This window comes from Capsella rubella, unplaced genomic scaffold (assembly GCF_000375325.1).
Source record: "Capsella rubella cultivar Monte Gargano unplaced genomic scaffold, Caprub1_0 scaffold_8, whole genome shotgun sequence".
In the NCBI taxonomy this organism is placed as follows: domain Eukaryota; kingdom Viridiplantae; phylum Streptophyta; class Magnoliopsida; order Brassicales; family Brassicaceae; genus Capsella; species Capsella rubella.
This window is the reverse complement of record NW_006238916.1, coordinates 10996284-11020075: the sequence shown is the minus strand read 5'-3', so window position 1 is coordinate 11020075 and position 23792 is coordinate 10996284. Positions and strand designations below refer to the sequence as shown.

Sequence of the window (23792 nt, the reverse complement as noted above, 5' to 3'; positions counted from 1 at the left end):
TTAATATTTGTCGATGAATTTGTATAGTTTGCAAAAGTATTTTATCGATTTCAAGTAGCTACAAATTTTTTTTTTTTTTAACCAACTCACATAGTTTTCTCATATCATAGCATAGATTAATTATTGTACAAAATTAATATTAAAAAAAAAAAACTGAGAAGAATCAAAAGAAAAAGTTTTTGTCACGAAGAAACGGGTGAGATTTCCAATCAACGATTTGACAAAGTCATTATAGATCCAGATATACCAAAACAGTAGGCTCTAAATTTGCAATCAAATCCGGAAATTGTTTTTTCCTCCTTTTTCAAAGAAGCACAGATGTAACTAACAAATTACTAAAATAGTAACAAATAAACTGATCAAAGCTCTTCACAAAAAAAAAAAACATCTTACAAACATATTTGTTTTATAGAGTTTTGTAACAACACACTGATCACAATCAACAAAGATTGTAAACCAAAATGTATCGATCCACGAGCTGGAATCGAGTAACAGATGACTATTCATCTGCACCACCTAAGGGATTATGGATGGGCTCCGTGATCGGTCCTCTTGACGAGAACGAACTACCTTCTTACAATAAGCCACCAGAGGAAATGCTTAAGAATGAAAAGTCACGTACCAAATTCGCAGAAAAAGCTATTCACATCATTCCTTTTGTCCTTCTTGCATGCGCTCTCGTACTTTGGTTATTCTCAAATCCAGGTACGTACACTAATACACATATGATTAGCTAGAGAGCCAGAAATATGCATGCTTGTGCTGATCAAACCATGTCCGGGTAATAGGTGAAAAGAAACAAAACACATGTTGTTGACACTTAAACCACGGAATCGAAAATGATTTAATCTTTGAAAATATATAACTAGACCAGGCTTGAAATGTGGTTTTTTCAATGCATCGACGTTAGATAATAAGATTTTTTTCCAAATGAAACACTTGTTTTTAGTTTCTTTAACATGTTTTCTGGTTAATCATAAAATGCAAAATGGAACGGCAGATGTTGATGTTGGGATTAGAGAAGAATCTATAGCGGCTAGGATTGAAGGATTGACAATCGAAGGAGACATCGACAACGACAGCGATGGAACTCAAACTGGTTTCTTGGGCGCCACATTAGAACTCGGAGATTCAGTCAAACCAAACCTCAATGGTCGGACCAGACGAGCTTCAAGAAAATTGATCAAAGGCTTTTACTAGTTAAATCTTTGAGCTTTTTTTTATCTTAAATCTTTTTTTTTTTTTTGGGATGAAATTTTATCTTTTTTTTTTTTTATCAGCCAATGAAATTTTATCTTAATCTTAAAGCTTTACCAAAACTATGATTTTTTTTTTCTTTCTGTTTTTGGGTTAATAAAGGAGCAGCGAGCTAAATTGAAATCCAAAAATAATTTTTATTTAATCTAATCTGGAAAAAGGAAATTGTACATACTCCGATGACAAAACTGCTGAATATAGAGGTATATATATTCAAATAAAACCCTGTGACCAAAAAAAATGTAATATACCTAGCAATATTATATATCATGCTCAAAAAATGGTTGTAATTTCACTTCACATGAATAACACCATGACCCGTCAAGTCAGTTGTTCCGGTAGCCTGTGGAGGTGGAGGCAAACCAATACCAAGTTCCAAACCGTCTTTATTGGACACACTAGAATTAGCTTCATTCGGCTGAGATTGAGGCATACCCATCGGTACATGCCTTGGTACAGGTATACCAGAAGGGTGAACAAACCTAATCTGTTCAGGATTGGCGTAGTACATTGGATGGAACATAAGAGGTGGAAAGTTGTAGTAAGGTGGTACGGTTTGGTAGACTGGCATATACTCCATCGACAGGTTCTGAAACCTGTTGGAAATCTCGGTTTGAGTCTGACCTTGCACCACCGGTTGTTGAGATACTCCGGTTAGAGCTGGAGTCTTTGGTGTTGATGCATTTTGAGAGTTCCTCTCTTTCTCCTTCTGTTTCAACCAAAACCAAAAATGAAAACCCTAAAAATAAAGAATTGACTTCTTTCTACAGGATTACTTGAGAAGCAAGGCAGATAAAATAAAAACCTGATCTTCGAGAGAGATGTCAAAGAGACTAGCACGTCTTTTTCTCTTGTCGTTAACGTTTAACCTAATAAAATACTTCTGAGCATGACTCGCGACTTGGGTCGGTGTTCTTGTCGTGACGAAACCCTTTGCGATTCCTCTCCAATCTCCTTTTCCGAGTTTGTTCAAACCGATTAAGAAATTACGATGTTCTTCTTCCGTCCATGGCTTCCCTGAATTTTGATTTTAAATCATATATTGCTATTAACCTTGTAGTTTCTTGAAATTAATTAAACCATCAATTAAAACTAGTATTAAATTACCCTTTTTCTTGTCATGATCGGTTTTGCACTTCTTGGAATGAATCTGACCGTCGGAGTGATAACCGGTATCTTCAACGGCGGCGATTGGATCACCGCTACCGTTACTATCATCGTTAGAGAGAAAAGTATCAAGGTTTCCCAAACTGAGACTCTTTCTTAACGCCGTACCCTCAGGTGACCTAATCGGATCAGGAGATATGTTAACGCCGAACAGTTTAACGCTTCCCTTATTAACACCGCTGAGACAAGTACGTGCGTTATGGCCATTGTGACCACACTGAGAACAAGTCTTAGCCGTCGTCACCGTCTCCTTCACCATCTCTCTCTCTCTCTCTCTCTCTCTACGTCACAAGAATTGGGGAATCTCAAGGTCTCTCTAATTGTATTTATATCTTAATCTCTCTGTGTAATATTATTATAAATACGATTTATATCCGGATATGCGTGAGCTGTTTTTTGTGAATGTCCTTGGTGTCTTTTTTTTTCTTTTCTATATTTTTAATTTTCCTTAAGAGATAAAGCGTTTCCTTATTTTTCTTCTTTTATTTTGGAAGTTCTTTTTTACCAGAAGGAAAAAATCCAGCAGAATTAGAGTAAGATCATAATCAACGTTTGAGATTTTTTCTAAGATAGGATTCTTGGAGATTTCAGCCGTTAGATTGGGTTTCCAGCTAAACATGTACTGGATATTATTAATTTCCGGGTATTTAGGTGAGATATTCTATATCTTTTTTTTATTTGTTTCCTAAAGTTACCCATATTTTTATCAATACAAATCCTAATCTTGATGCAGTTGGTATTTACTTACTTTTATCTTAATCCATAATAGTTAACATCTCATATATATATATATATATATTTACAGAAATTCTTATATATATTTATATAGAACATATCAGTGGTTTCCTTACTCAAAATATGAAAGAAAAAAATCTTAAAACACAAAATAATTGATTTTATGATAAATTGTTCATGTATATTATCAATGGTTTATGATATTTTATTATCTTGAAGTAAAGTAATTTTGAGTAGACATAAGATAAATTCATGTACGCGCGCGGTACAATTGGATTTTATAAAATTGGATCAATATAGGAATACAAAGACCTCCTTATTTACGGAAATTGTTTTTGTTCAAAACCTATAACTATTTGTTTATTGCGGTCAGTGGTGATACATAACCTAACAAAATCTACTAGCAAAACACATTACTAGCATATTTAATTGGTGAAAAAAAAAACATTTTATTTTGGGGATACCATACCTTCTAAATGATAAATTGACGTTTGAACTCTTTATTTTGGGAGTATATCGTTGTTGCCCTTTAAATAACCTTCCAAGTCCTGAATGTCATATATGAATATGGTTTACGTATTTTTTGTCACGAGAGGTAAAGTATTTATACGCAAAAGCTCCTACACGAGGAACTTTTTGGTACTCTTTCATAAAAACAGATCGTGCTTTAGTAGTATCCATGGCGAATCGAAATTGATGAGACCTTTTAGTAGAAGTACGTGTACCACAACACTTGGGGACAATTGGTTCTTGCTCCACCAACATAACCTACCATTAGTATATATAAGAGAAATTAACGAAAACTTGCTAAATGTAAATAAATAAATAAAATTCTTAAACGAAAAACTTGGACATAACTAATAAAGCAAGCACCTTTGATATCTCAGGGATCGACGCATGCTTAACTCCTCCTAGCGGCTTATCTTTTCCTGCCGGCTTTTCTCCTCCGGTCGAATTATCATTCTGTGGCGGCTTGTCTTCCTCCTCCGGCTTATCTTTTTCCGGCGGTTTATCTTCCATCAATGGCTTATCTCCATCCGACGCTTTATCTCCTCCTGCCAGCTTGTTAAGACCCTCAGGCCTAACGCCTCGCGCATGCAAAGTACTTGTGGAATGCTCTTCTTTCCTTATTGTTAGTCACACTCACACAGTTTCATACAACTATATAAACATTTTTGTGATATACTTTATCTACGAGTGTGGTATAAAAATCGCCTAAAACATTAACATACGTTCTATTTATCATGCATTATGTGAGCTTGTCTTAAAACCGGATGGTTTCAATTAAAGCTTTATAAGAAGAGTTAACTAATTACTTTTTCGATGTAAAAATCTTGATCACTTAAAAAGTAATTTACTTGTAGAGCCAGACAAGGAGGGCGATCCCCGATGCTCCGAGGCTACCAGAAGCTATGAAACACGTAGCCAAAACACTTGAAGTTATAACTGCCGGCACGAGAATCGGACTAAGAACCACAAAAATCGGCATCATGACGGCTAGCACGACGGCCATGCCGGCGAACGCTAAACCGGTGAGGATCATAAGGGCTACCACGGCTACACCGGCATAAAGAGGCGGTTTGTCTTTCGTGTCGAAAAAAATGCATTTGGCAGTAGAGAAATTTTGTTAGGACTCTGATTCTGTATTAACAAGTCTACGTGTACGACGCATGTCTGAAGAGAGTATATTGTCCATGCATGTAACTGACACCTTTGTGAGTGAAGTTTTCTCTACTACGTCACGCCAAGTTATGTTGCTTTTGTTTTTGTTCACAATTATTTTGCCTCTCGTTCGTTTGTTTTTCTTCTTCGTAATAAATTCAAATTATACAAGAATATCAAAGTGATTATACCAATAAAATCGATAATTAATCCAAGGTCCAATGCGTGAGTTGTAGTTAAGCAAAAAAAATGTGTTAATTGACACTGCTTGTATAAGCAAAAAAAATTAATGGTGTTAATTGACACTGTATTCTATATAAAATTAATGGAGTAATAAAATATCAATTTTTGGCAAGTTGATGCGCAAGCTCCTTCGTGGATCCAACGAAATAATTTTAACCATGGCCTATGGGGGTTGACGAGTGGTCGCTTCTTTGGTCATACTGGTCAGACAATTCAACTTCATTTCTTGGATATAACAAATTGAACATTTCAAATTTATAGATATTGTCTAATATTTTTTATTTCCTACAATATTTGCAACCATTTATGTTTGATAGATGACTATTCATTAATATCTTGTCGACTACTCTTGTACTATTTCTTTAAAAAAAAGACACAATAGACTGTTATACGTCATCCTTCATGGGAGATATGGAAAATGCTCGAAACTGACGGTTTATTTGAACAGTTCCATTATACCAAGGAAATATGAAAGAACAAAAAACTAGTAAAACAAATCTAACCGTGTTTTGTGGATATCACACCATACGAGAGACATGCACACTACTAATTAAATTAGTAGTACTATATAAATCCATATTGCTTGTGAGGACTTCGACAATAAAATAGCAAACAACGTTTCAGTGTGTTTTTGAGGTATCACAACAATGTCATCTTCACATTTTGCTATCCTTTGCCTCTTCATGATTTCCCTCGTTCCTCTACATGAATGTATGTATATATACAATTATGTTATTATAACACTATAATCTCATTCAAGCATCACCACTGTAATCGTGTTTCTAACTCCTATGTATTTTTATATATTGGTTATAATTGGAAACGCAAAAGGTTCTGAAGCTGGCCTCCAGTTAGATCCAGCATCGTGTCTGCGTGTACTATGTGCAAAACACAAAAATCAAAAATGGTGTTTTTGCTGTGCTGGGAAACCGAAGACCTGTTATCTTAATAAACGAGAATGTACGGCTGTTTGCAAGTATGTACCTCCCCGAAAGCTCTTACCTTCTTCAATGGCTTAAGCAACGTGAAACAACAACCCATCATACTATTCACTTACGTTTTCTCTTGATGTATGAATAATAACAAGTTAGAGTAAATTAAAGAAAACATATACAATTATATATGCTTCTCGTAACTGTGTTTCGTACCGTTGCATCGTGTAATTGTGTTTCGTACGTAGGAGATCGGCTTTGGCAGATGCAATTTTAAAAACTTATTAGACACTATAATAACTTTGAGTTATTGAGATGAAGATGTGAAATCAGATCAATGCGTAGAATTCGTGCAAGTGTATGTGTTTGAAATTTTGAATTGATTAAAAATGTATTTTCGAAGTCTTTTATCATTCAAAAAAAAAAAAAAAAAGTCTCCCAACAAATATAAAATTATTTTTACATGCATGTATAATTGTATATTAGACTTTAGAAGCTTTTTTGATAGGTTTTCCCCAATACATTAAACTCGTTAAATTATAAATAAGTCTCGATCAAACAACTCCACATAAATTATAACCTAAATAATAATATCACAGTCATGTATATATAGACTAAAGTTTTTAAAACTCTGTGCATAATAAAAAAATAAAAGGAGTCATCATGATAACTTGATAAGTACTTTTAAAATGATAAAAGTCCATGTAGAGGAATAATAACACAAAAGAACAAAAAGAAAGAGAAATAATGAAAATATAAAGTAGAAAGAAAGAAAACAAAAGTAATAAGAAGTCCAAGACAAAGCTATAGTATGATCTTTCTCGGTCCGATCCACGAAAGTCCCTCGAACCCTCTCTTTAGTTTTGACGCTCTAACCACTATATATCACCATATCACTCTTCTTCCCACTTCCACACATACAAAAATTAAACATCAAGAGAGTTTACTTATTCAAGACTCAAGAGTAAAGAGATGGCAACTAAACAAGAATCTTCAGCCATCGAATTCATAAGCCAACACCTTCTCACAGACTTTGCTAATTCCATGGAAACCAAAGTTTCCTGTTTTACGTTTCACGAATCTGAACCATCTCTTTCTACCAATCAAGCTCACAGCCTTCACTCCGAGACAACAAACCAATCCCCTCGACCGAACACGACTCTTAACCGGCGTAAACCGCCTTTACAGAATCTATCCGTCCCGAGAACGGTCTCAACAAAGACGGAGAAAACAGAGGAGGAAGAGAGGCACTACAGGGGAGTGAGGCGAAGGCCGTGGGGTAAATACGCTGCGGAGATTAGAGATCCGAACAAAAAGGGTTCTAGGATTTGGCTTGGGACTTACGACACGTCCTTGGAAGCTGCAAGAGCTTATGACCAAGCAGCGTTTAAGTTGCGTGGAAGAAAAGCTATCTTGAATTTTCCTCTCGATGTTAGGGTTACGTCCGAAACTTGTTTTGAGGAAGGAGTCGTCGGATTAGGGAAACGAAAGCGGATCAAGAGCTCTCCGCCGGAAGAGGAGAAGGAGGCTAGGGTTAAAGTGGAGGAAGAAGAGAGTAGTACTATTACGTCGTCGGACACGATGGGGGCTGAGGTAGAGACGGTACCTCTGACGCCGTCAAGTTGGATGGGGTTTTGGGATGTGGGAGCAGGTGATGGTATCTTCAGTATTCCTCCGTTATCTCCGACGTCTCCCAACTTCTCCGTTATCTCCGTCACTTGAATTTGGGAATTGTCAACGGAAGATGACGTTTTCACTTGCGTCACTCTCATGATTCATTTATTATTTGTATAATATTTATTAAGGGTAGCGTTAGTGTGCAACTATCAAATTAGTATTACACCAATCATTTTATTCATTAATTTTTTTAGAAGAATATTTGGATGTTGAAAATATTGTATGTTATATTTGTTGATCATATAAAAATTTCGTTAAGTAATTTTTTTGTTAAGTCGTACACTCGTACCTCCCCATCTGCTAAATAGTCAATAGATTAAAAAATTTGGCAAGAAAAATTAAATTCGGAGCTAAATACAAGTAGTGTGTAAGCAAAAGTGGAAAATACAATAATTAGTAAATTACACACAAATCTAGAAGAAAAGCTAGATTTTCAAAATCTCAATAGTAGAAGACACCAATCAAAATAGATAATGCCGTCTAAGATTATCTACAGAAAGCATCCATAAAAAGTATATAATTAACATTATCTTAGATGTTATTAAAAAAAAAACAAAAGAAGGATGAACATGAACTAATGTTAATTTTAGATTAGCAAGAGGGTAAGGTAAGGTTTGGTTACACATGTGGAGCCCTAAACGAAGTTAAGTAGAAACAAAGAAATATCATCAAGTGGCTTCCAAATCATATCCTAGCAAGTAGATAGCAATGACAACCCTACAAGAAAAAGCAATTTCATGAATGTGTCTCTCCCTCTTTGGGTGATAGTTATCAGAGAAGCATATAAATATTTAATTATTTAACTTTTACTCGAATGTGAAATTGCAAAATATCATTTGATATTTAGAGTTTTAACTCGAGGGGAAGCCAATACAAATTTACTAGTACGAATATCACATTTACTCGATCTTTGTTTTGTAAATCACACCACAAGCTCAAGTCTCTTTGTGTTATGTAATTACATGTACAAATTCAAATGTATGTGTATGTGTTTTTTTCTTCCAAATGAACCTAACGACCATAACTAACTCAATCAAAGTTTTAGTTAAGATTAAGACAAATAGTCACAACTAAAAAGCTAAAAAGAAAGCCATTTTGCGAAGACATATAACTTAGGATTCGAATCGAACCGTGGGTGGCTCTCAAGGGGTTAAAACTCGAGAAGAATCAAATGGATGTCAGTGAAATTTGTCACCATCACAATAGACAAGATCAAGTTGGCACAACTTGAAGGGTCCTGACAAAATATCTTAAGTTGTCCCCATAAATGTTTAATGGATAAGACTTGGACCTACAAAGTTAAAACCAGAGAGACACAGAGCGAGACTTGTGTGACACCTCACCCATGGCTGCGAAACACACATGTGTTTAGGATTCCTTTTCTTTATATAGCACACAAACTGATCAAAACTTTTCTTCAAGCATCCATCACTTGCAAACTATTTTTCTTCTACTGTCTTGTCTGCAAAAGAATAGTAAAACAGAAAATGGCGACTTTTGAGGAAAGCTCTGATATGGATGTCATACAGAAACATCTGTTTGACGACTTGATGATCCCTGATGATTTCATTCAAGATTTTGTCTTTGATGATACTGCTTTTGTCTCAGGACTCTGGTCTCTAGAACCCTTTAACCCAGTTCCTAAGCTGGAACCTAGTTCCCCTGTCCTTGATCTAGATTCCTACGTCCAAGAGTTTCTGCAAGTGGAAGCAGAATCATCATCATCATCAACAACAACATCACCTCAGGTTGCGACTGTCTCGAACCGAAAAAAAACAAAGAGGTTTGAAGAGACGAGACATTACAGAGGCGTGAGAAGAAGACCATGGGGCAAATTTGCAGCAGAGATTCGAGATCCGGCCAAGAAAGGATCCAGGATTTGGTTAGGCACTTTCGAGAGTGATATCGATGCTGCAAGGGCTTATGACTATGCAGCTTTTAAGCTCAGGGGAAGAAAAGCTGTGCTCAACTTTCCTCTGGATGCCGGAAAGTATGATGCTCCAGTCAATTCATGCCGGAAGAGGAGGAGAAGCGATGTACCGCAGCCTCAAGGAACAACAACCAGTACTTCATCATCGTCATCAAACTAGTGGGAATAGTAATGTTTGATTAGTATATATATAGGTTAATATCTTAAGTATGTGAAGCATCATGATAGAGCCAAGAAAATGTTAGATTAGTGTACTGAAGAAAACTCTTGCAAAATATGTACTAAGGAGTTCCTGGAACAATGGAACTTCTCTGTTTTTCTCATGTCTTAAAGAGCTTCTGGTTCTACAAGCAAAGTTCTTGTCCCAAAGACGGTTTCTCAGAAATTAAACTTCCTGGAAAGACAAGAGGACCTAAATAGACCGACTACATCTATTTCTTAATCTAGTTCTATCGCACTTAATTGAATTTCAACCTGAAAAACCTAAACATAAGCTAAAAGGAGAAACTTTAATCCAATGACACTGATCAGTATTGTACAGTGACTCCAGTCTTCAATATCACTGAGGTAATAAGTTCACATGCCCAGAAAGCGTGAATTTAGTGAATTGAGTACATGAACAAGTTGCAAGAGGGACCAAGTTTAAAGAATGTGTAGCAGCCAGAGTTTTGTCTCATGGTTGGGTACAAGTCAGCATTCATTTTTTAAATATGACAAGGAATTGGATGGACCACACGCAACAGCTAAAGACAGGAGAGATGCCCAAGTTGCATAATGGTAAAAGTAAACAGAGAAAGATATGTATGAACAATCTCAATCTCATCCCTGAAATGGATGTTGAACATTATTATTCTGAATAACTACAGCAAATAATTCTTATAGTTAATGATTGACTTCGTGGTTTTGATAAAGCTATCTTTTATGCATATATATCTAGTTTACATTTGGAACAGTTGATGAATATCAACTGACCTGATTCTTAGATAGAAGATATCTTCATGTTATCAATCTTTTCTTGCGTTTCCATGTCAATCACATTCTGCAATGCTCCTTCACCAGTCAAGAAACTCGGTTGATTTGTCGATGCAAGCAGTCTAGCCCACATCCTATCAGTTAATTTCACTGTATTTGTCACTTCAGTCACCCGCTGCAGAAGTAAAACATAATGGGATTAACTGTAACCACAGAGGTTTAAGGCTCCTCATTGATTATGTAGTCTAAGAATGATTGGAGAAGTAAGAAATAAAAGCTTACAGAAATTGGGATGTAAGCATGTCTGCTGTTAACTGGTCCTACCGTGAAACCTGAGTACCCAGCCATTGCTCCATGAACTGCACTTTGGGCAAGAAGAGTGCAATAGACGTTGTCTGATGCGTTACTTGGTATTGCTCTTATCATATACGTTGGGTCTGTTCAACAGGATAATATATTAATGAAATGCAAAGAAGAGCGTTAACAACATAGATACGGTGAATCTGAAGATATACCTATGTACTTCATATTTATAGTCATATTCCGAACATTTGTAAAGTGATCCTGCAACATTGTGATCACAAAACTCATCTTGAATGTTTGAGGAAAAACATCTAAAGACCATATCTTAGCTTTCGAGTTTCGATCAATACCTTTATCTGCTGAGTCAACCATAGCCCAACATCAAGCAAAAGTCTATTTCCTGACGCGTCTTTAGTTTCAGATGCACGCATGCTTTGAGCAACATAATCCTGTCCAGCCCCTTCGGCTATTACAATAACCATGTGCTTATTCTCTTTGAGCCGTTGTTCAATAAACTCAAAGAGCCCACCCTTTCCTTCAAGAAAAAATGGAGACTCCGGAATCAAGCAACAATCCTGTCGGATTCCGAAGCTGACATTATCATCACAGATTCACAATAAAGACGTTTGATGGTGAGTTCGTGAAAACTAAAAAAATTAAAATAATCTATTACCACATCACGGTTTGCTAAAGTTGCAATCATGGCAATAAAACCTGCAAAATTTGAGCCAAAAGTTAAAGTTTCATATTCACAAAAGAAAGTAGACCGCATGTGCCACAGGATATCTACCGCTGTATCTGCCCATGAGTTTAACGATGCCAACTCCGTTTTCCACACTCTCGACCTCTACATGGGCAGCATTAATAGCTCGTTGCGCTTCCTCAACAGCGGTATCAAAGCCAAAAGATTTGTCTATAACCTAGAACAATGGGTGAAGAAGATGTATAAGAAACTCCATGTGAGAGACAAGTAGACGCTTAGGTTGAAAATTATCAATGCGTATTTACAGCAATATCATTATCTATTGTCTTAGGAATGCCAGAAACCGCCACTTGAAGACCACGCCTTTCGACTTCCTTCACAGAATATGAAGTAAGTATTAATTAGAATTACTTAGTTGCTACATTCACGCAACAATTAGTCTACTATGTGATAATGAATAACCTGGTATATTTTCTCTGCACCCTTTTGTGTACCATCACCTCCAATAATATACACCTGAAACACACATCAACAAGAGGTTAGTATATCTCAGTAGTAATTCCAACGAAACTACATAAAAATCAAGAAACCTGTAGAAAATGGATATCAAATATGTTAGCTACCTGATTAATTCCTCTGTCTTGAATGTTATCAACAATCTTCGTTGTATCATGTCCTCCTCTTGAGGTTTGAAGAAAAGTGCCACCGCGTTTATGAATATCGTTAACAACTTTAGGCGTCAGGGTCATAGTGTTTTTGGAGTAAAAGCCTCTATATCCACCCTGAATGCCAAGAATGTTATTGACACCATACATGTTGTTCAATCCACATACAATTTCCCGTATAACTGTATTGATTCCTGGGCACAACCCCCCGCAAGTCACTATGCAAGCTTTTACTTCATCTGATCTGAAATACACCTATGAAAACAAAACTTCACATGTTTCAGTTGCAAAAATTCTTGACAAAGTTCAAGACTTTAAGAAGAAATCATACTCTTTCTCGAGGTCCTGCGCGCCTAAAGTGCACTCCTCGTTTACTTCCCTTCTGGACTACAATCTAAAGATGAAGGAACTTGAGCAAGCAAAGAACCATAAATCGACAAAATAATAAGAGCTTTGAATAAAACCATTCAGCTTACATTTTGTGCAACAACATCTTCGGAACTGACAAAGGTTCGCCTACAGAAACAGTACGAACAATACATTACAACCCTCGACAGATCTATTCGCTGACTTAACTTTGCCGTGTAGAAATATAACTTACTTAACAATGGCGTATGCTTGGCTTTCTTTCAATGGATTTGGGTACGACTGTGATATCAATAACAAATCATGAGTTAGGGAACTAAGATTAGTTTAACCCAGCACAAAAGGTATTACCTTCAACTGGACAAAATATATTAACATATTACAGACATACACCAGTCAAATCCTAAACTTGAATTTAGAAATCTCCCATTGCAGAAGTTCATGCAGTTAGAGATTATACATACCGGTAAATCAGGTAGAAACTTGGTCAAGTGAGGGTCAAGTGAGGGACGTCTTCTAGCACAAACCCATCTTCGTCCTCTGGTCTCAATCCATCGGAGCATTGAGCTCTGATTAGGCGTTTCTGGTGCAAGACTCGCGGCAACACTGAAACTTTCTTCAATTTCAAAGCAGGAAGCGGGAAATCTCGACGACGATGAAGGAAGTTCGAAGAAGGGATAAACAAGGAAAGATTGGTTTTTGTTGAACCAAGAAACGAAATCGAAGCTTCCATTTGTACGGAGATCAATCCGAATTTGTGGGATTGAAAATATTTAGAGAGTCTGTGAGAAACTCACAACAGAGAGATCACCAAAACGAAGACGGTCACGGTGTTCAATCCGAAATCATAAGCTTTCGAACCGCAATTAATTTGAATTTGAACCAAACCGGAAAACAGTTCTTATCAAAGCGTGGTTAGTTTAGCCAAACCGAAGGTGCATAACACCATGTCGTTCATAATAAAAGTTACAACACAACATGCCGTTTTTGTAAATCTGTTTTCTTAAGTTCGCTACTTAATTGAACATTACGCTTGTGTTGTTGATATCCTGGGCCGCGTGGGCTGCCTAACTTGAAGCATGGAAATTTATAATGAAGATGCCGATAGAACCTGATGAGAAAATCTGGTCAGCATTGCTTGGAGCATGTACGGTTCATGGGAACATTGAGTTTGCTCACAAGGTTCTCTCTTATAATCCTGATGATTTAGTTGCTCTTGTTCCCTTGTCAAATACATATAGAGAAGCTGGGAATATTGAAGATGAACTGAGTGTAAGAAATATGATGAAATCTCAAGCCATGAGAAAAGATCCTGGACTGAGCTGGATTTCCATTGGAGGTAAACTCCACAAGTTTTGCTCTGTGGATCAATACCATCCCCAGAAGGAGGACATATACAAAACACTGAATGTATTAATGAATAAAGTACAGGGTAAAACGTGTTGAATATATGGTTATAACATACACCACACGAGTAGTTCATGATACTTGCATAAAACCGCAAAGATCTCCTTGGAGATCTCAGGTATACTAACTCAAGCATCATATATCCTGCTGCACAGACCGAGGCAGGCTACAAGATACAATTTTATGGACAATAAACATTCAAGAAGATGATGTTCTATGATGTTCTTCCAGCTCTTGTTGGCTATTCTCTCAGGTATTCTCCTGCCTAAGCAAAAATTCGATCCATCTTCAGCTACTTCTGTTGATAATCAGGCTAACTACTTCTTTGTTATATATAGAAATTGTTATCCACAAGATAGGATTTGTTATATATATTGTACCATCCGGCCATCCCTATGAACTCTCCACTGTAGACTCCGCTCTATGCTGTTAATCGATCTTGCAAAAAAAGTATTTGACAACTTGGAAGATTCAAAATTTCTCTTGCCAGGTCTGTTCCAGAAACTAGCATTTCCTGATCTCTTCAAGTTTCCTCAATACTTGCTTGAAGCTCGGCCTAAGAGAAGGCGATAGAGAGCAACAAGACATTGCAAGCTGAAAGTACTCGAGAACACATACTTCGGTCACGCCATTTCCATCTTTCACGCATCTTCTAAGAATCTCAGGACGGTATAAATTTGACAAACTATTATGATCAAGAACAGTCCCCGTTGGATTCTTGTTTATCGACTCTTTACCAGAGACTAACTCAAGCATGATCACACCGAAACTGTACACATCACTCTCCTTGCTTACTTCCTTCATCTTAATCAACTCAGGCGCTTTGTACCCCTCTGCAGCTGAAGCCTCTAAAATCTCTTGCCCAGCGGCGGGGTTCAAGAGCAAATGCAAGCCGAAATCGGAGACTCTAGGCTTAAAACCCTGTTCCAAGAGAACGTTTTTTGACTTAAGATTCCCGTGAACAATCATTCCAGTGTGGAGATGATCAAGTCCTCTGGCTATTCCAATGGTGATGCTCAAAATGTTGCTCCATTTGTGTGCGTCAACATCTCCACCTGCCAAAACTATGCTCTGTTTTTTAGAAAACATATTGAATACTGATTAGAAAACTAATGCTGATGTTGAGATTCTAAAGATTTAAAGGAACGAGATCTAGAAGAGTTTTTGTCTTATATAGATAGTACTATTATAGTAAACGTAAGAAGTGGGAAGTGACAAAAAAAAAAAAAAGTAAGTTACCGACAAAAGATAGATCAATAATGGTTTATCCTATAGAGCAAAAAAATACTTGTCAGAGAAAAAAACCAATTACTACATGTTACAGTTTATAAAAGTGTAAAAGATAAGACAAATTCTTCTGGATCGACTACAGTTACCAATATGATTGATTCCATCTTACGGAAAAATATCTTCAATTACATTCCCGGGAAAATAAGAACTCATGACTCTGTTTTTATTTTTCCTCCGAGAAAAGAGAATCCATAAACGAAGATAGATACGTATCGAATCAAGACAGCTAAAAGTTAAACCCAGTTTTGTTGAAAATTATAAAGTTTTGTTCCTTTAATCTTTTCTCTCGAGAAGGAAAAAAGAAAAACTGAGAGTAATAAAACAGAGACTTACATTTGATGAACTCAGAAAGATTCCCGGAACCGAAGAGAGGATGAATCATAAGTTTCTCTCGTCTATCACCAACATAGAATCCTAACAGAGGAACCAAATTATCATGTCGGACGAATCCTAGCAACTCGACGACGCCATTAAACTCCTTTGAGTCCGATCTCACTGCACACAAAGGTCGAAGGAACCTAAGAACCCTCACTTTCCCACTTCTCTGCAAAGTCGCCTTGTACAATGTTCCATAGCTTGATTTCCCAATGACTTCTCCTGGAGCATCGAGGATGTCGCAGATCGTGAGATCTTCTCCACCGTGGAAGATGAAAAGCTCCTCCTCTGTTTCCGATCCAACGTCAGAAAAATCTTGTTTCTCGTAAGGAGATTCTACGTCGCGTTGAGCTTCACTGATCTCTGTTTCTGTTCTTCTTCTGCAGAAGATGAAGAATATGGTGATGATGGCTACTGTGATTAAGAATGTTGTTGGTAGAGATACTGCAAGTATCAGTTTTAGCAAATGGGATGTTCTCATCTCATAGAAACGTTTCGGTTCTTTTTCGGATTTGGGTATCAAGTGACAGACTTTAAAGTTGGAATCTTTATTTAGGTGTGAGGATACAAAAAGGAAAAAAGGTATGAATAATTGAAAACTTTCTTTTGTTCACAGTAACACAGATATGTGAATGGGTGTGTGATGTAGATGAAGTGTAAATGATATATATTAGATCTGAAACATGTTTTAGTTGTATCAATGTGGACTTTTATGAGTTGTATGTTTGTTGGCTATTATTCAAAATGTGTTTTTATTCTCTCCTCCCAAGTTCTCAACCAATTGTGTACAGTTTTATGACCTACCGGTATAATCCAAATAGGTCAATTTATTGGAAGGACTAATTTAACTTTGTCATCTTGGAATTAGATTTTGCCATCATGGGAGTTGTACTTTGAGTTTTTTTTTTCTGTTTTTTTTTTTGTTTGGGTTACTAATGAACAAATTGTAATATTTTTGAATTTAGAAATGTAGTGAAAATTTCTATATAAATATTTATGTCCAGATTACACTGAAAATTAGCCCCAAAAAAAAAAAGAAGGTTAGTGAAGTGTTTAATTAGAGAAAATCTAAATTAGGATTTTGACAAAATTATTCTCCCACGTCGAATGGTCCATTGTATAGCCCCCACCAAAACACCATACGTATCAAAGAAGGACTGTGAGAAGGGGACCTTCATGTCACTCGCCTTTCAACAACCACAACTCAATCGGCTACTTTTGGTTTTAGTTACAATTTTTAGAGATTTTACTACTTTTTTCCTTTTTCTATTTTAATGCATAATTTCCATTCTAATATTTGATCACTGCATATTTGGATAAAGCTTTTTCTATTTATATATTGTATATCCATTTTGTAAACTATATCAAATTTTGTTTGTAAGAATTTTATGTTTTATGTTAAATGTCTTCATGGTAACCAATTTTATTCTAGATAGACTCAATCATTCAGTATTTGTATGGCTACTTATTATTCTATTTTCATATTTATGTCTTTCATAGCAATATTATATAGAAGTTAGAACCCACACCATTGAATGCCCTAGGTGACAGATCTCCAAAAGTATACTAAGTTACTAACCTAGTTAACAATTATATTCTTATGCAAAGTTAAGAAATCCAACAAAATCGCCTGAAAGAACATATTAATTGAATATTTTAAGCATACCATGCAATTGTTCGTTGAGAGTCTTGAGACTAAAGGCCAGTAAAACATACCAGACAGTAAAAGATATGGTATCTTCGTAGTGGAAAACTAAAGGCCAGCTTTACCATCCTGTCTCATCTTTGATCAAATCATACACAGCTAAAGATTTTAGAAAAACTGTGGTTTTGTATAATGTTTGTTCTTTTGTATTGGATTGATATGTTACATTACGTATCTTCTTATAATTAAAAGATATCACATTTGCTAACGGATATTTTACAAGAAAATAGGATACAGCAAAAACCCACACTCTTATATTTTCATGCAAATGTGCAGCCAAAACCTATAAAATACAATAACTTTTACATACAAAAAAAAAATCGCGTATATTATCAACGTTTATCTACTTCTACGCACAATTGAATGGTATGACAAAAAAAAATTACAACGATGCATATTTTTGGGCAAATCTTAAATCACACCGATGCATGTTAAATGACGAATTTAACCGTATGAACCTTTTAATTTATTTAATTAATTGTGATCTCCACACCTTAATTGCAGAAAGCAAAGAGTGATTAGGAAGTAGAGAATCATTAGGGAAGGGCAAATCCGTAATCGGTGATTTATGATTCTTCTGAAGCCATTCCTTAATGGCTCTCTTCTCGTATGTATACCCATCCGCAGCAACGCATGGGTTCTCCATCACATCCTAAATTTCATCAATGAAACCATAAAACCAAATCAAAAACACACATTAGAAAAAATAACAAAACCTGAGATAAGACATGAGATTTGATTATCATATTTACCTTTGTTATTGGGCAGTAGAAATGGCTCGGAGCGTTATGATGATGAACAATTAGGTTTTCAGTAAACATGTTTCTTGCGCTAGACGCAAATTCCTTTAACCGTTCAAGAACCGGTAAAATTTCTTCCCCTAGATCAGGACGGTCACGCTTTCTCATCTCCGCACATCTAAGCCCTATCATAACCATCTCCTTCGCTTCCTTAACCGGCCAATCTCCGGCAGTCTTATCTAAAATCTCTGTAAATTTCCCGGTTTGATCTCTCAAAGCTTTCTCTATCGTATGGGCCAAACCCATCGCGGATCTACCTGTGACTAGCTGAAGAAGTATGATTCCAAACGCGTAGATATCAGATTCCGGGGTTACCACTCCTGTTCTTTGGTACTCAGGATCGATGTAGAAGAATGTTCCGACCGGACCGGTTTCGTTGAAAACCGTTGAGGCATGAGAAGGATCGAGATTAACCATTTTGGAGAGTCCTACGTCTCCGATTTTGCTCACATTGTTCCGGTCTAGGAGTATATTGGCCGGTTTGAGATCGCGGTGGACGATTGGTCTTGGTTCGTTTGTGTGGAGAAAAAACAGAGCTGAAGCGATCTCCCAAGCGATTCTGAACCGCTCGAACCACCTTAAAGGCGGTTGTGACACGTTACTGTTTGGTAGGCGTTTCATGAGTCTTTCCTCAAGGCTTCCGTTGTGCATATACTCGTAGATTAAGCTGCCGCGCTCAGGACACGCGCCTAGGAGAAGAAGCAAGTGTGGGTGACGAATCTTGCTTAGAATCTCAAGCTGAAGAAGTATCATTGAACAAACGGCATTGTTTTTAGCAGAAGAGTAATTTTGGTTGGAGGTTAAGAAGTGAGTTATGTGTTAATTTTACCTCTTGGTGAAACTGTTTGGTTAAGCTACTTTTGTCTGAATGAAGAACCTTGACAGCTACTGTCGTGTGGTGCAAGTTACACCGATACACGCTTCCGTAACCGCCCACCCCGATCTTAAGTTCATCGGAGAAGGATGACGTGGCATCAACGATCTCTTCCCAGTCGAATTTCATGTATTGTTGGCGTTGAAGCGGTCCACCTTCAAGTGCATCCTCTAGCCTCTGCTTCTCTTTTCTAACCTCTTCCGCTCTTGCTTCCGCCTCAAGTCTCTCTTCGGTTTCTCTCTCAATGCATTCTCTCACGAGCTCAGCTTCATTTTCCGCTTCTTCTTGTCTCTCCTTCTCCATTTCCACCACTTCATCCGCTTCCTCTTCTCTTATCGTTAAGTTCTTGAACCTATTAGCTTCCTCTAACCTCCGCTGGTTCAGATCTTGCATCTGATAAAATGCAAAACAAATAATACCAATCATGTTTCAATATCGAAAAAAGCTAGAGTCTTAAAATCCCAAATATTGTAACTAACAATGAACCTTTTTAGAAGCATCAATGACTTCGCTTTGAGCAACTGCATACATTCCTTTAATGTGACGAAGTTCAATCTTCAGCTTCTCTAACTCAAAGTCTTTATTCATCTGCATGTTATGAAAACTACATTAGTAAAAGTACTTAATGCATACATTGACTCATTTGCCAATTTGGTTTTTGAGACGAAAGTAAAAACCTGGCTACTAGATGAAGTAGGGTCACTATAGGTACTTGAGCTTGAAGCCTCTTCCATCTGAGAGCTTCTCCAGCTGTGAATATCACTTCCTCCATAACCAATCCCTGAGCTGTTTGTTCTGTAAAAGCCCTTCTGGTTTAGTAGGTTTGATTCATCCACGTCTAGAGACTCGGCTCTGTTATGACGATGATGATGCGGTTCATTGTTCTGTTTTCCAATGTTTGTTCCAACCTTTTGGTTCACGGTTGAAAGTGCTTGGATTCTTTGAAAGAGTAAAGGTGTCGATGAGATTTGATGACTTGATGTGGAACTTACTGACCCTAAAATGTTTACAAAAACCAATCAAAACCTAGCAGGTAAAAACAGGTTTTAATTTGTATCCTACAGAGTTAGTTTATATACCTGAATGGCTACTTGAAGAGAACCGGCTTTCGCTTCTATCATCTGCGATGCTCGTTTCGATGTCTATATCCGATTTACGAACATTGAGAAGCTTTCCTTTAGAGATAACATGAACTGTGCAAAATCTTGGTGTGGCATCTGGGATTCTTGAAGATAAGTTGCTTCTCTTCAACTTCCTGCAAACGAACAAAAGATTTAAAGAATCGGATCGACAGAAAAAACTCAGAGAAACCGCAAGTTGAGAGAGTATTCAAAATGTTACCATGAGAAGATGATAGAAGAGGATACTCCAATGACTAGCTCACTTATACCATGATCTTGAACTGCTTTAGAGATTGCATCAGCTACATCGTCTGATTCAAGCACCATTATATCCAGTTGAACCTTTCACATTTCACAAGATTATCAGATTCTCAAAAATAGAATAACAGAAACATGAAACATCAGCTAATCCTATCAAATCAAATCAACTGTGACACATACCTCTCTATGAAGAAACATGTCTCTGCTTGGAAGAAGCATCTCTCTGGTTTTTCTATCAACATCTTTCTTGTACACTGTTGTGCTTGAATCTTGTCTTCTGGTCGAACCCGTATTCGAATCTCCTATATATTTTTAACAAAAAAAGAAAAGAAAATCAGATCCAATTTTTGACTTAAAGATTGCAACTTAAGTAAAAGTCCAGATAATTGACTTACTAGGTTGGACATGTAAGAGCTTGAAGACAACATGTTCTTGAGAAGCAAATTGTTGAAGTGCCCATCGAACAACACCTTTAGTTTTGCTATTGTTCCCTTTGATCGCAACCGCTATGATTAAAGGTCCATCTCCCATTTCTTGATTTTCAACGGCTAAGATCTGATTACCATCATCATTCATCATCATCAGGGTTGTAAGGATTCCTTGAAGTTGTAGAGAGATTTGAAGATACCTGACGATTTTGACTTCAAAGCTTCAATCTTTGGTATTGGTTTCCTTAACCTTGTCTCGTCGTGCAGATGATTTAAACAGCTTAAAGAAGAGAGAGTAATGAATTGGTCTGGTTTTTTATGTTAATTAAATGGTAATTTACAGAGACATTTTCTGGGCAAAATCAAACAACTTGAAACCTTAATGGATATAATAATAGTTTTATAAGAAAATAATAAAAAAGATGGAAAGATGTGGTTAACCAATTAAACGGCTAAGATCAATCATCAGGGTTTAATTAAGGTTTGGTTTTGAAGCAATGATTTTAGATAAGAGTTGAAGATAGAGAGATAGGATACCTACTGGTTTTTGTACTTCAAAGCTTTTTTCCAAGACTCGTGGGGGATGATGCTGATGATGATTGAACAGCTTCTTGACAAATGGAGATATATAGATAGATAGAGAGAGAGAATGAGAAGAAGAAGAAGAAGAAGAAGAAGACGAATCAAAATGAGTCAGTGAATTGGACTACCTGATTAAAGAAATGGAGTTATACGGAAATTTATGCGCAAACAAGTTGAATTCTAAGGGATATATGTATAATAATCTAAACCAAAAATTCAAAGAAGTAATGATACAAAAAGAAGAAGCTGATGAGAAAATTGAAAACGTCAAAAGAAGCCTAGAAGAGTTTCTTGTGTGTGTGTGTGTGAAACTGTGAATATGCGATGTCTTTTCCGGTAAGTACTTAAGGTTTGAGAAAACGAGATGACGTTTGAAAGTCAGAACAACTTGGGGGCTTTTGTCGGACTGCCACACTTTTTTTTTAATTCAATATTGTTGACTTTTCAATTTTTCTGAGCTGTTCTCATATTATGATGGATTATATAAGTTTCAATTTTTTCTGCCAAAATACCATTTTGTTTGTTTTTTTTTATTTCTTTGTTCAACTATATTATTACGATTGCGAATCTTCTTTGTTGTCACATGAAAAGAGATTATATCCGAATGAATTTTTCTTCAAAAAGTTTGACTAATAAAAACGTAATTAGTTTTTTTTTTCTTCTCGATTTCTGGATTATTTCTCTATTTAGAAATTAATAAACGAATCATCACATAATATGATAGTAATACAATGGGGAAGATGTCTCGAATAGACGAATATGACAATACAATGGGTAAGAAGTATCAAGTATGGGATATGAATTCTTCTCTTATAGACCTCTCTGCGCGCATTGGCACCTCCCTGAAACTTCGTTGCGGCGACAACACAACCCGAAGCTCTATAGACAAGACACATCTGATCTGGTGGTATATGTATGAACTTCCCATAGATATCTCTATATGCAAGAAGCTCATTTCTTGGATACTCCAAAAATTTCATACTTTTAAGCACAAATATGTCCCATCCCATGATTCCCATCGAACTTTTGAAACTCAAGTATACGAACATTGACGTACGCTATGGTTTAATGAAAGGAAAAAAAATGGCTGGCTACACGAATTATAGAGAAATGCAAGATCACACATGCCAATTATCATATTGTATATTCAACTACACGAACTAGATGTATTACATGGCCACATGCATCAACTATACAACGTCATGTATTCAACACCATATACATAAAATTCTGGTACACCGGTCAACTGATTCTGGCGTTGACCGGTGTTAACTCCGGCGTTGACCGTTTTTGACCAAAAAAAAATTCCAAACTTTATTTTATATAATTTTATTTTTATTGTTAAAAACTAAAAACTGTAATTAATTTTGAATTTTTAATTATACAAAACTATAAACAATTCCAAGATATTATATTATTAAAAATATAATCTTAGGAAGAAAATGACGATGATGATTTTGTATTTAATTCAAGATATTAAAATCTAAATTAAAACTAGAAAAATTCAATATAGTAGAATAATTCAAGATACTAAAATCTAAACTAAAACTAGAAAAATTATGTGAATTAGTAAGGGAATTACTTATTTTTATATTGTTAATAAAAATATTAACTTATTATTTGATTTATTTTAAATACAAAATCATCATAGCAATTTTCTTCCTAAGATTATATATTTTTCATTATACAAAACCATAAAAAAATTAATTAAAAAATATTGATTTTGTTTTTATATATTCAATATCTAAATACTAGTTTTGTTTAAATCTTTAATGTATTCATTCTTATTATAATTATTTAATTCTAAATTTAGAGCTAAACTAATAGTAAAATAACTCAAGATATTAGAATCTAAATTAAAACTGGAAAATCTTATCAATTAGTAAGAATTGCTTATTTTTACATTGTCAATCAAAACCATTAACTTATTATGTGATTTACTTAAATAAAAAAATTATTGTTACAATTTTTTTACTAAGATTATATTTTTTAAAAGTATACAAAACCATAACAATTCATTATAAATAATTACAGTTTTTAGTTTTTTTAACAATAAAAATAAAATTATATAAAAAAATTTGGAATATTTTTTTGGGTCAAAAACGGTAAACGCCGGAGTTAACACCTATCAACGCCAGAGTCAGTTGACCGGTGTACCAGAATTTTATGTCTATGGTGTTGACTACATGACGTTGTATAATTGATGCATGTGGTAATGCAATACATCTATTTCGTGTAGTTGAGTATACAATATGATAATTGGCATTTGTGACCATGCATTTCTCTATAGTTGGTGTAGGCAGCCATCTTTTTTCCTTAATGAAATGCATGTCAAAG

General features: G+C 35.9%; 9 protein-coding genes across 12 annotated transcripts; 4 read left to right on the top strand and 5 right to left on the bottom strand.

The window, feature by feature from the left end:
* The first annotated feature begins 461 nt into the window (after positions 1-461).
* Positions 462-1200, top strand: LOC17875957. Its single transcript, XM_006281931.1, has 2 exons — positions 462-705; positions 1001-1200. Exons 1-2 carry the CDS (start codon positions 462-464, stop codon positions 1198-1200), a joined length of 444 nt encoding a protein of 147 aa, XP_006281993.1.
* A 178-nt stretch (positions 1201-1378) lies between these two features.
* On the bottom strand, positions 1379-2690 carry LOC17876082 (probable transcription factor At5g61620). Its single transcript, XM_006282262.2, has 3 exons — positions 2365-2690; positions 2063-2274; positions 1379-1966 (listed from the first exon to the last, which is right to left on the bottom strand). Exons 1-3 carry the CDS (start codon positions 2681-2683, stop codon positions 1550-1552), a joined length of 948 nt encoding a protein of 315 aa, XP_006282324.1. The 5' UTR covers positions 2684-2690; the 3' UTR covers positions 1379-1549.
* A 714-nt stretch (positions 2691-3404) lies between these two features.
* On the bottom strand, positions 3405-4756 carry LOC17875646 (oleosin-B6; the record flags this gene model as incomplete). Its single annotated transcript, XM_006282117.2, has 3 exons — positions 3405-3927; positions 4033-4285; positions 4518-4756. Coding segments are annotated over 3 exons (705 nt in total), but the record flags the coding sequence as incomplete, so codon positions are not given.
* A 955-nt stretch (positions 4757-5711) lies between these two features.
* On the top strand, positions 5712-6175 carry LOC17874920 (EMBRYO SURROUNDING FACTOR 1-like protein 10). The gene is made up of 2 exons (XM_023777727.1): positions 5712-5775; positions 5881-6175. Exons 1-2 carry the CDS (start codon positions 5712-5714, stop codon positions 6081-6083), a joined length of 267 nt encoding a protein of 88 aa, XP_023633495.1. The 3' UTR covers positions 6084-6175.
* A 618-nt stretch (positions 6176-6793) lies between these two features.
* LOC17876303 (ethylene-responsive transcription factor ERF104) lies at positions 6794-7935 on the top strand. The gene has a single exon (XM_006281916.2). It carries the CDS (start codon positions 6969-6971, stop codon positions 7716-7718), a length of 750 nt encoding a protein of 249 aa, XP_006281978.1. The 5' UTR covers positions 6794-6968; the 3' UTR covers positions 7719-7935.
* A 931-nt stretch (positions 7936-8866) lies between these two features.
* Positions 8867-9988, top strand: LOC17876214 (ethylene-responsive transcription factor ERF107). The gene has a single exon (XM_006281625.2). It carries the CDS (start codon positions 8948-8950, stop codon positions 9761-9763), a length of 816 nt encoding a protein of 271 aa, XP_006281687.2. The 5' UTR covers positions 8867-8947; the 3' UTR covers positions 9764-9988.
* Positions 9989-10370: 382 nt separating this feature from the next.
* On the bottom strand, positions 10371-13403 carry LOC17876211 (ATP-dependent 6-phosphofructokinase 4, chloroplastic). Its single transcript, XM_023786467.1, is given in 14 exon segments — positions 10371-10750; positions 10858-11012; positions 11091-11139; positions 11229-11453; positions 11552-11592; positions 11669-11798; positions 11887-11955; positions 12044-12097; positions 12205-12501; positions 12578-12640; positions 12723-12762; positions 12848-12894; positions 13077-13118; positions 13121-13403. Coding segments are annotated over 14 exon segments (1605 nt in total). The 5' UTR covers positions 13346-13403; the 3' UTR covers positions 10371-10582.
* Positions 13404-14038: 635 nt separating this feature from the next.
* LOC17876811 (putative kinase-like protein TMKL1) lies at positions 14039-16317 on the bottom strand. 2 transcript variants are annotated; one of them, XM_006280629.2, is made up of 2 exons: positions 15643-16317; positions 14039-15083 (listed from the first exon to the last, which is right to left on the bottom strand). In XM_006280629.2, exons 1-2 carry the CDS (start codon positions 16163-16165, stop codon positions 14524-14526), a joined length of 1083 nt encoding a protein of 360 aa, XP_006280691.1. In that variant the 5' UTR covers positions 16166-16317; the 3' UTR covers positions 14039-14523. The 2 variants fall into 2 exon arrangements, with proteins under 2 accessions (XP_006280691.1, XP_006280690.1); XM_006280628.2 differs by having other exon boundaries at positions 14039-15074.
* A 1304-nt stretch (positions 16318-17621) lies between these two features.
* Positions 17622-21673, bottom strand: LOC17875465 (U-box domain-containing protein 51). Of its 3 annotated transcripts, XM_023777823.1 has the most exons (12): positions 21584-21657; positions 21415-21483; positions 21074-21153; positions 20841-21000; positions 20626-20747; positions 20405-20526; positions 20143-20318; positions 19741-20060; positions 19550-19651; positions 19019-19456; positions 18142-18927; positions 17622-18041 (listed from the first exon to the last, which is right to left on the bottom strand). In XM_023777823.1, the coding sequence occupies exons 4-12, from the start codon at positions 20974-20976 to the stop codon at positions 17856-17858; spliced, it is 2388 nt and encodes a 795-aa protein (XP_023633591.1). In that variant the 5' UTR covers positions 20977-21000; positions 21074-21153; positions 21415-21483; positions 21584-21657; the 3' UTR covers positions 17622-17855. The 3 variants fall into 3 exon arrangements, with proteins under 3 accessions (XP_023633591.1, XP_023633590.1, XP_006280030.1); XM_023777822.1 differs by having other exon boundaries at positions 21411-21673; XM_006279968.2 differs by having other exon boundaries at positions 21415-21673.
* Between the last annotated feature and the right edge of the window lie 2119 nt (positions 21674-23792).

Excerpts from the sequence above, each read along its gene's own strand:
- LOC17875957 (XM_006281931.1), top strand. The coding sequence starts at position 462 with ATGTATCGATCCACGAGCTGGAATCGAGTAACAGATGACTATTCATCT. Across the intron at positions 706-1,000 it reads TTGGTTATTCTCAAATCCAG|ATGTTGATGTTGGGATTAGA; the intron begins GTACGTACACTA and ends ATGGAACGGCAG.
- LOC17876082 (XM_006282262.2), bottom strand. The coding sequence starts at position 2,683 with ATGGTGAAGGAGACGGTGACGACGGCTAAGACTTGTTCTCAGTGTGGT. Across the intron at positions 2,275-2,364 it reads CGATCATGACAAGAAAAAGG|GGAAGCCATGGACGGAAGAA; the intron begins GTAATTTAATAC and ends ATCAAAATTCAG. Across the intron at positions 1,967-2,062 it reads ACATCTCTCTCGAAGATCAG|AAGGAGAAAGAGAGGAACTC; the intron begins GTTTTTATTTTA and ends TGGTTGAAACAG.
- LOC17874920 (XM_023777727.1), top strand. The coding sequence starts at position 5,712 with ATGTCATCTTCACATTTTGCTATCCTTTGCCTCTTCATGATTTCCCTC. Across the intron at positions 5,776-5,880 it reads CCTCGTTCCTCTACATGAAT|TTGGAAACGCAAAAGGTTCT; the intron begins GTATGTATATAT and ends TATTGGTTATAA.
- LOC17876303 (XM_006281916.2), top strand. The coding sequence starts at position 6,969 with ATGGCAACTAAACAAGAATCTTCAGCCATCGAATTCATAAGCCAACAC.
- LOC17876214 (XM_006281625.2), top strand. The coding sequence starts at position 8,948 with ATGGATAAGACTTGGACCTACAAAGTTAAAACCAGAGAGACACAGAGC.
- LOC17876811 (XM_006280629.2), bottom strand. The coding sequence starts at position 16,165 with ATGAGAACATCCCATTTGCTAAAACTGATACTTGCAGTATCTCTACCA. Across the intron at positions 15,084-15,642 it reads TCTTTCTGAGTTCATCAAAT|TTTTGGCAGGTGGAGATGTT; the intron begins GTAAGTCTCTGT and ends AACAGAGCATAG.
- LOC17875465 (XM_023777822.1), bottom strand. The coding sequence starts at position 20,976 with ATGGGAGATGGACCTTTAATCATAGCGGTTGCGATCAAAGGGAACAAT. Across the intron at positions 20,748-20,840 it reads GCTCTTACATGTCCAACCTA|GAGATTCGAATACGGGTTCG; the intron begins GTAAGTCAATTA and ends AAAAATATATAG. Across the intron at positions 18,042-18,141 it reads TCTACTGCCCAATAACAAAG|GATGTGATGGAGAACCCATG; the intron begins GTAAATATGATA and ends GATGAAATTTAG.